Below are 10,537 nucleotides of genomic sequence, written 5' to 3'. Positions count from 1 at the left end.
TATAGCCTGTACTTGGATTTGAAAGAAAGAGGCTCAGATCTTCTGTTATGTATTCTGTCTTTACGTTGCCATATCTGTGGTTTGTTTGATTTAATACCATCGGTTCCCTGCTGGAATATGTCTGTCTTGTCAGTTCCAGTGGCTGATATGAGTGAAGCTTTAGCTCCCTCTATCTGCTCAGAGTCAGCAGTGCTGGAGGATGGAGTTCTCACATCTGGGTTACTGCCTGTAGTGGTGTAGATCTCAGTTACTATAAGCTGGACGTCCTTTAGGCCTAATTTCGGAGCCCTTGGTAAGGAAATAGACATATTTTGTACATCATCTAATGGAATGGTCTTAGATTTAACTTGGGATGCAAGAAATGCAGGGGCATTAACAGGTGTCTTAGATTTAAATTCCCTGGTAGATCTGGTGTTCGACCCCATAGTTACCGTCTGCATGGTGTGATATGCACTCGAATGTCCATTGGCATCATGACCACCAGGATAGTCTGTGGGCATCCTCTCTGTTTCAGTTAGAGGGTATAGCGTTGTAGTGACTACACTCTGGCCAAAGCTATACCTTTGAAACCCAGAGGGATGCACATTTGTGCTTTTTATTCTATGGTCATCTATGGTCTTGTCAAAGCTGTATATCCAAGGGTTGGTCCTTCCATTTGAATTGTTGGAGGAAGAAACAGACAGCTCTCCCCTTTCATCCCTAGTAGACCACTTTGGCTGATATTTAAACCCCCTGAACCCGTAGATGTTTTTTGAGGGCTCTCCGGGTTTGGAACCATTTGTAGATCTTCCAAGTTGGGTTGAGGATACCAGGCTCCTTATTATAGGTGTCTCACTGCTAGGGGAAGAACTTTCCATGGCTCTGTCTTTCTGTAGCTGGCCAAAAGCAGATGGAGACCTATTATTCTTGGGAGCAAGGGGGGTGGCAATGGGGCTCGATGTAGAGCGAGATCTATCCAGTCTGTTGGAGGTTTTCTCCCTGTCGCCTGTGACTATACGAGCCGTCTCATGTCTGACAGAATATGTCTTAGGGTCTGTGAAGAGATACGATTTTCTGTGTGGTGGTTTCTCATTGACACCTCGAGAGACATTTCTGATTGACAGCGACTGTTTCTCTGGGCTAGGATTGTGTTTAGTAACAAAGGGATTCAAGTTATTGCTGCTGGGTCCTGAGTAACCTGCTGTTCGGGAATTGAGAGACGAGTCTCTCTGCAATGTATGCCAGGTCCGAGGCACAGCATGTTTAATTGTGTGCTTATGGCTGTGGGAGACAGCATTGTCACTGTAACGCATCCCTGCAGTTGGCAATGAGTTACTCTTATAGCTACTAGAACTGTGGGATGAAACAAGGAAATGAGGAGAGTATTGCAAAATTGCTTTTGGAAAAGTGCTCTCAGAGTGAAGGTCAGTGCTTTCAGTGGCTACTGGTGAGTCAGTTTCAGGAACTTTCCTTTGGTGATTATTGGGTTCCAGGACATTACTAGACTTTCCAGATGCTGAAAGACTGGAGGGCTGACGTAAAGGACTGACGGCAGTAACATTTTTCGGAGATGATTTTCTAACTATTGGTGAGAGCCCACGAGACACCAGACTTCCAGGCTCTACCTCTTGGTGGAAAGAACCACGTCCAGTGGGTGCAGTCGGTCGTCTTCCAAAGGAGCCACTGTTTACAAATCTACCGAAAAAGTGACGTGGCGGTCTCCAAATGGGTTGTCCTGTATTCTGAGAGGGACTGCTGTCCGTCGACTTCCCGCCACCTGTGTCATAATTACTTTGTACTATGAAGGTTTTTGCCTGGAACTTGATCTGGCCGTCATCAGGACTGCTCCCATGGTATTTCCGGATATCGTGTGTGAACTGGACATGGTCTAAATGGTGGGCAGTGACTGAAGCACCATTTCTGATGAGATTTCTCTTGCTTTCCTTATCCGCTCCAGGAATGACTTCAGCCTGGGGGGGTAGCAGACCAGTAGAGAAGGGCTGATAATACCTGGGAATGTATAGATTGTGCAAAGATCTCCATCTATTTGGCTTCTGTCCATTTTCATCCTGGGCATTTCCTGTGGTCCTTGCTAAAATGGAAGCACAATGTTGGAATAAGTATTTTCAGTGCCATCTCTGTTCACCTTGTCAACTCATGCAGATAGATTATAGTACAAACATGATAGGAGAAATTAATGTTTAGAAACAATGCATAAACCCCTTTAATTCTCTAAAGGTGTTGTTATAATCAAACATGATCGGTCATTTTAATTAGATATATTAGGTAATATAACTATAATATTAAATAAAATATCTAATATTAGATTCGATTAGACTGTCCATACGGGAAATATACTTTTTTTTTCAGGGGTGGGGGGGTTAATGTTTATTAAGGATGCAAGGAGCTCACTTTTTCTTCTTGAATAAAAGGGGCAGCATATGGCTATGAGTCCAGTCTATATTGTGTGCTTTAGTCAACTATTGTAGCTCAACAGCTGCTAAATAATAATAATAATAATATTAATAATAATAATATTAATAATATAAGAAGTAGTAGTAGTGGCGGTAGTAGTGACAAACCAACAGGAGGTCATGCATTGATTGAGAAACCACTCCCAGTAGGGCCTTGCCTTTCTTAAGTACTGTATTACCGGTACTAAAAATCCTATGCCAAAGATGATGTCCTAAAACTGTTTTAGCTGGCTTTCCATGCTAAACAAACATGTTCAAAAACATACACTTTAAACCTTGGTTATTGTTAAATATTAACCAGTTGTGCATGTTATGGCTATACATCTAACAGTGCCCCAAACATATATTTTCCAAGGATTCCTAAACATTACACTATCAAGAGATATTTGCTCTTACCTCTCATAGCAAATGAATTCCTGACAAACAATGCACAGACCACCACAGAGACAACCAGGAGTCTGTTGAGTAAAACATTTGGAATGTTTAAAAGATCTGGTTCAATTCATGGAAATGTGCTTGGTTTTTGTTTAGTTTTTACCTTTATTTATCTAGGAAGTACCATGTTGAGATACTAATCTTGTTTACAAGGTCGACCTGGCCAAGATCTGGCAGGTCGTCAGATCTCATCATAGTTTCAAAATGAAACTCATAGTTTCAAAATGAAACTAGTTTCAAAATGAAACTAGTTTCAAAATGAAACATCATAGTTTCAAAATGAAACTCGTTTCAAAATGAAACTATAAAATAACCTACACTCACAAAGAGCAATTTAAAGACACAAAAATAATAACCAAATTTAAAGCAGATAACTGCCCCTGACAACTACCAAAGTGGCATGTTGGAAAGTAATACACATTTACTCATTTCTTCACTTTGTTTGTCGTCAAAATAAATGACATTCATGCCAAATGTAGACTTCCACCTAAATATGTACCTTGAACAAAGATCATCACAGCCTAACATGATTGACAGCTGCAGGCAGCCTCGAGTTGTAGATCGATTCTTTGGGGAGGTCAAGAAGACAAACCTTATCCCTCATGAGTCAACACTGAATGATTGTGGTAGCCATGTGATTGCTGGAATTCTTTGCACCTGGGCTTATTGTTGTGGTCAACATGGGAGTGGAACAAAACATGTTCATCAATTTGAACAGAATCTAGTTTATCATTAGGCTACATTAAAACATTTGAGTAGCCTAAGCAAACATCTAGACAGCACATCTGGTTCTTTAGGACTAGCCTATCTTGTCTAAAACAAATTGCACCTCTTGTATTGTAGTCCCTGACAACCAAATAGCCAATTACAACACAACGTTGCTACCATCCCTCCGAGCAATGGGATTTATTATCTAGATTGCTTGATGTTATGGCTTGATGATGAACTTTTCTTTGACATAGGCCTAAATATAAATATAAAAATAGTCCAGAACTGCATTTAGATCTTGGTTGACTTCTGTAGAAACAGTAGAAGAGTTTTATATATGAAATGGCTGAATGTCGGCACAATAACCTATAAGCCTATTTGCAGATAAATTAACGTAACTGTCAAAATAGGCGATATAGCCTAGTTGCACTTAGGTGTCGTTCACCGAAACTAGCAAATATTCAAGCTTACAAGCTCACAGTGTATGCAAATGTATGTGAAATTGTAAATCTGCTATTGCCCATGCAAGACAATGCATGCAATGCAACTAAGTAGTCTAGCTTGTAGCCTATATCTATGTATTCCTATAAATCAATGGTTAGCCACATGGTTAGCCATGAAGAGTGCAGCACAATAAGTGGAGAGACATTTGGGTTAGGCAACTATTATTTTATTTTTCTTTAAAAAAAACAGGCAAAAAATAAATAAATGTGTTCATTGAAATAAGAAACATTTGATTTGATTGAACATACGTAAATTAAAATATCAAGCACCAACAAAAGTTTCATAACAAGGAATGTTTTTGACTGAACTAGAGGTTCACCTACACCTATACATCGCACTGCCGATCCGACTAATATGTCTGAGTCATAGTCAGAGTACCCGTTGTACCCGTCTGTCTGTTTCTCTTTTGTGCCCATAGATGGAGATGTCTGTTTCTGTCTGTCTATCTGTGTCCCTTTTATGCCCATATATGGAGATATCTGTATCTGTCAGTGCTTGTGCCTTTTATTCCATGGAGATCCATGATGTCATCAGTATATGCCCATATATGGGCATGCTGATAAGCCCATATAAGGAGATCTCTGTATCTGTCAGTCCTTGTCCCTTTTATGCCCATATGGAGATCTCTGTATCTAACAGATCAACAAATTGTCAAGAGACAACACCATAAATCTACTGTCACTACAATGCAGCATAAAACTGAATCAGAACATGATACATTTGAATACTTGTGTTCATTGTCTTCACATTGTTATTCTAAGGGTTTGCCAACAAGGTATGTTGGCCTCATCGGTCCACTCAACATATTGTCTCTTATTGCCATTGCATTTCACTCATCACATGAGTCCTCTCACATCATCCAGGGTAGCTATCAGAGCTGCTCACATCCTGTGACACCACATCATGGTGAGGTCCTTCAAGTCATCATTAGACATAATAACATCTGTTGAAAGAAAAGGAACACATCATTAGCCAGTGTTGTTACAGTAGGTCTCTATTTATGTTGGTAACCCCCGACGTCATTAGGCTACAGATGTTCCGAAATAGCGCACCGTCCACAACAGAAATGCAACAGATTAGGTCCAATTTTATTTTTGAACCGTATTCTGTTTGGGAAATGTCATTAATTAACTCAAAGCCATAATATAAAAGTTTTAAAGTTTGTTTGTTTTTAAAACATTTGTATTGAATTTCAGTGGAAAAAATAAAATAATAATCTATATGCTGGACTAGCCTAATGTTTTGTTTATTTAAAGTTGCTGTCTATCTCTTTTTCCTATATTTGGTCTATGTAGGCCTACCTTTCTAAGGATGTCTGTTGTATGTGTTATGTTCTATAATAAAATCCTGTGGTGTAAAGTAACTAAGTACAATTTTGAGTTTTTTTTTTTTTTTACTTCACTACAGTATTTCCAGTTTTCAGTAGGCCTACTTTTACTTCAACCCCACTACATCTCAGAGGAAAATATTGTACCTTTACTCCACTGCAAATATATGAACTTTGCACTTTGCAGATATAAATTATTATATTATAAAACATACATTACAACCACTTTAGCCCTATACTATAGGCTATCTGAAAAATAGCCGATCTTCAAGCTCACAACGAGTTGCATCTCGATGCTTTGTGAGCTTGTAGATCTGCAATTTTCAAACATTTAGTACTTTTACATTTGGTACTTTAAGTATATTTTGATGCCAATACTTTTGCACTTTTACTCAAGTAACATTTAGAACACAGGCCTTTTACTTGTAACAGAGTATTTCTACTATTAATGCTACTTTTACTTAAGTAAAGTACTTCTTCCAAGTTCCACCACTGATAAAATCTAGCCTACATAAAAAAAACAAGGCATACAAATAAAGGCTAGGTCTACTTACGCGCTCCGTTCGTCTGGTTTCCGTTATGTCCCGTTATCTTTTTCCAGGCTCGCCTCAACGACCGACGGAACTTCCCCCCAGACGTCGGATCTGTCTCCTCCTCAACAGGTGGCCTCTCATTGTCTGTCACCTCCTCACGATCATCATCATCATCATCGTCATCGTCTACATCAACATCATCTTGATCAAATGTCCTGGCGTCCTCCAGGACCCTTGCTGATAAAATGCGATCAAAGATACATTCGTCGACCCTGACGACCGCTGTCATCTTGACGTCGCCCGGAATGGATGTGACCTGACGGCACAGCGGGCAGACGATGCTTGTCTCCTGTCCCACCCACGACGATGACGACTCCCCTCCCCGGGAGGGACGAGAGAGCGCCACCAGGCAGCGTTCACAGAAGCTGTGTTTACAGTGCAGCTCCCTGGGACACCTTCGACCCGTGTTGTATGGTCTGTAACAGATCCCGCACTCAAGTTCTGAACACATCGTGTTTTTAACACCCACTGACGCTTGAATGAATGGGGGAAAATCCTAAATGGGCTGAGACGCCGAGCGCTCTTTTATAGCCTCTCTCCACCCTACAGTCCATCCGATAAGGATAAGGAAGGGAAGTGCCTATGCGTCAGAGAGGGACACACATGGAGGCTTGCCAAGAGCAGCAGAGTGTCTGAGCCATGCAGGCTGTAGTGACTAAGCAGCACCCAAACAAAACATAACTCTCTCTCTCTCCCGAGTCCCGACACGCAACTCTAGCCCACACACACAGTCAGCTAGGAGTAGGCGTCACCGTCCCATTGCCTTTGCCCTCTGAATTGAATCATACGTCTACGTGGGAAGTGTACATTTATGGTCACTTGGATCAAGACATATCATAGATGTATTTGATCGAGTTTGACATTTGTATATGTATGATAGTCTAGTCACCTAACCAGGTACTGATTTCTTTCTGGGTTTAAAGTAGGCTATAGGCCATTTACGTTATTTTTATTTATTTATCCTACACAGTCCCACATTCATACAATAACATAGCCCTGAAACATACAAGCGTCATGTGAACCATGGCTAACAATAACACAAATAACAGCACAAATATAAAAACACAACACCACATTTCCTGTTACCGGGGAAGCTGGGAAATGTACAGTACCCCGCTGGGAAGGTGGGAAGCTGGGAAATGGACTCCGGGGTGGTTGGGGGGCCTTCACCTCCGGTAAATAGGCTATCCACGATAATCTAGCCAGGCTAGTTATTACGGGACGCATTATGACACAACATTCCCGATTCCCACATGTTTTATCTAACACAAACACACTCCCACACTTTCCCTGTAGTTGCTAGGAACTACTGAACTAGGCTAGATAGAATCTTTTTTTATTTAGTTTTTTTTATTCTATGTGGAAAACAGGTTCTCACTACTTTATCACTACTTTAACAGGTTTCTCTAAACCTTCAGTTATTATTATTAGTGATCAGGATTGGGTAATAACAGACCACAGGTAGGATAATGGGAGTAATGTAATCTACATAATCTAGTACATATTATGTAATCTAGGTAATCCGATTGTGCCATTAAAACTATTGTCCAACATAAGGTGAAAACCCCAGAAAGAAACAAAAACAGAATTATTCAGAAACTGATTTGAACAGGGAAACATATCTGGGCTGTGCCTTTAAAATCGTTTACTAAACCCCATGTTACTTCTGCCAGGGCCCAGCAACTTGAGCAAGGTATTTGGCCTTGGTGAAGCTGGGATCTGGTCTCTGGTGTACTGCTCTAATGGCTGGCTTCCCACTGCTATTTAAAGTTAGGATCATGAAATACAGAGGACAAAGTTCTCCTTGGGAATCAATAAAGAACAATGATCTAATGATCAGATAATGACTCAACTGTAGGTAAGACAATAACACTGTTCAAATATAGTGTGTGAATTGTAAGAGAACTGTGAAGGGCTTGGTGCAGTAGGAGCAAACAGATGACTAATGACAGCGGTGGGTTTGGATCAAATAACTTCTTTATGTCCGGTGCTTTACAGAAACAAAATGAAGCTTGCCATGCATATTATAGGTATAATCACAAAGTAAATATTGCTACATGGAAAGTCCCGATTATGGCAGGTTATTGAAGAGAGGGGCAAGATGGTACAAGCCAGAGCAGATGTAACATGCTGTCATGGCAGAGGCTCTCTCCCTAATGTGTGAGAAACTGTGGATGGCTGATTTAACCTATGAATATCAATTGGGTCAATGGCACAACAGGTGTGTCTTCACACCAAGCACAGAATCTAATTAGTTTGACTCAGGCCAGGTGTGACTGCTTAAATGAGTCACTAGTCACCACCCATACCACACATTTTAAGGCTTTTGGAGCCAAGGCAACCCAGAACAGAAGTCCTTGGAAGCAATCAAATTACCTTTGGCGGGTTTGGAATTTGGAGTTCGATTTTTGTGAAACTCGGTGGGAATGACAGCTTTTGTGTCAAAAAGGCCAAAGTCCAAGATCACAATCAAGGTCAAGGTCAAAATTGAGAACAGAGTCAAGGTCAAAATCAAGAACAGGTGGATTTTCATGAAAGTTGGTGGGAATTATCACAGGCTGGGTTAAATCTATGACAACATTTTGGCAAAATAAAAGAAAAAAGGTCACGGTCACCACCAAGGTTGGCGATGATAGATGTTTGTGGGGGCTGTTTTCTTTTTTCCTTTTCTTTGGGGAGGGGTTAAAGTTATGATTTAAAATGCATGTTGCAAGTTATGATTGAGTGGCTTTGTTTATCTGCGTACTATTGAAGTTAACATGAATCAGTGGGCAGAGGAAAGATACATGCACACACGCACACACACACACAACAGTTTACTCAACTGTTTTAAATTCACCTTGTGCCATTTTGAATGTAAAACCAAATTAGACACAAACTGCTGTGATGAAGGGTGTTCAAACGTGAACCATTTTTGTCTTGTGTGTCTTTGTTACCTGCACATTACCAGGGGGTTAATTACGGCTCAGGAAACTCAGGGCTCTCCATGGAGACAGACAGAGAGATATAAGGATGTCTAGGGATGGGCATAAGGCAGAACAAGAGGAGAAACCAGAATGGTACCAGCAAGCTAGCGCACATAGTTTGAGAATATTAAGAAAGCAAGTTAGAGGTCTACGTACAGGGGAAAGGAGATGTTTTGGTTGGGACGTTTTGTGCCGAGATGAGAACTGTGGGTTGTAGTGATGAGTCAAAACCGATCAACTATACCATCAACTAACGTGACAACACCAGGGGTGGACATTAAAATGTGCCCTAACGAAAGGGCTGCATGACAGGTAGGCCTAAGTGTTTCTATTCTTGGTACATAGTGATGTGGGCTGCTAGTGTCTGTGCTTGTCTTTTCTGCACAGCTGGCCTACATAGATATGACCTGGGTTGTTTGCCTGTGCTGCTGTTGTCAGCAAGTTTGTTATTTGCACTTTGACAGCTGTGTGGTTAGTACAAAAGGTATGCATTTGGAACAAGTTCAAACCCTCATTGTTTGATGTAAAATAATGTTAACGCAACATCTAACGTCAATCAATTTTTATTTCAGACTCTAATAGGTCAGTGTGTGAATTAGCATGTAGAAATGTTTTTGCATGTAAGGGAGAATGAGAATTTCTGCTCATATGGGTTAATACAAGAGAGACTCTTGTCACTAAGCAACAGTTCCCAGGTGTGAGTGAAGGTTGCTTAGTATTGTCCCTTGTGAATGAATGGTGGAGAATTAACAACGTAACCCTCCGTATATGTTTAAATTTACTAACAACTTTTATCCCCAGCAATTTATACCTCCAGTTTAAAATTAAAATTGTTACCAAAGTTTATAATAATAATAATGTCTTTATTGTCCCCTCAGGGATATTCATCTTCAGGTACTTTATGTTTCTTTGTTGGCTACCTAAATAGCCCTATATTCATACAGCTTTGCAGAGTAAGCTAATGCAGGGCTATTTCATTTCACAGATCCCCAAATTTAATCAAATTACCTCCATTTCAAATGACTCTGTCTGAGGGTCCCTATATGGAAAGATACCATAAAATGTTTTGTAATAATTTCTGTTAAATTAAACTATCCTTGCCAATGGCAAGCTTAGTTACATTTAACTATATATGTAAGGAACCCCTTCAGTCACCTCAATTTAAAAATACAATATCTTTTTTTTTCTGGTCTCTTGTGAGTGCAACAATGTACTAATCTGCTATTTCCAACATCCACTTATCTGACTTATAATCAATTAACTCTAGTTACTTATAATGTGTCCCACACAGTTTGCTGCAAAGTGTGCTTGTAACATTGTGTGCACTGTATATGTAGAGTCCCACAGGGTATTCAGTAGTCTAGTAGTTTGTAATCATTAGCCATGTTCCAAATGTCATATTTGAAGGGCATACATTTGTTTTGTCTGCACGTGAAGGCCTGCAGATACTGGGAAACTGGAGCAGGTCCAACAAGTTTAGAATCTAAATTGAACTCCAAAACACACATTTAATACACTTCTTTTTATAGCGGCAAAAGCTTTGGAATTCCC

General features: G+C 40.2%; 1 protein-coding gene across 1 annotated transcript; it reads right to left on the bottom strand.

Annotated features, from left to right (window-relative positions):
• Positions 1–4,275: 4,275 nt before the first annotated feature.
• On the bottom strand, positions 4,276–6,563 carry LOC308102419 (RING finger protein 227). Its single transcript, XM_080452126.1, has 2 exons — positions 5,982–6,563; positions 4,276–5,043 (listed from the first exon to the last, which is right to left on the bottom strand). The coding sequence occupies exons 1-2, from the start codon at positions 6,469–6,471 to the stop codon at positions 4,982–4,984; spliced, it is 552 nt and encodes a 183-aa protein (XP_080308252.1). The 5' UTR covers positions 6,472–6,563; the 3' UTR covers positions 4,276–4,981.
• Between the last annotated feature and the right edge of the window lie 3,974 nt (positions 6,564–10,537).

This window comes from Gymnoscopelus braueri (assembly GCF_963280865.1).
Source record: "Gymnoscopelus braueri genome assembly, chromosome: 15".
Taxonomy (NCBI): Eukaryota; Metazoa; Chordata; class Actinopteri; order Myctophiformes; family Myctophidae; genus Gymnoscopelus; species Gymnoscopelus braueri.
The sequence above is the reverse complement of the archived record's forward strand: the minus strand, read 5'-3'. Positions and strand labels throughout refer to the sequence as shown.

Bases quoted from the DNA above. Each gene is read 5' to 3' on its own strand.
- LOC308102419 (XM_080452126.1), bottom strand. From the start codon at position 6,471: ATGTGTTCAGAACTTGAGTGCGGGATCTGTTACAGACCATACAACACG. The intron at 5,044-5,981 runs GTAAGTAGACCT...TTCTTTCAACAG, and splicing joins AAACCAGACGAACGGAGCGC to ATGTTATTATGTCTAATGAT.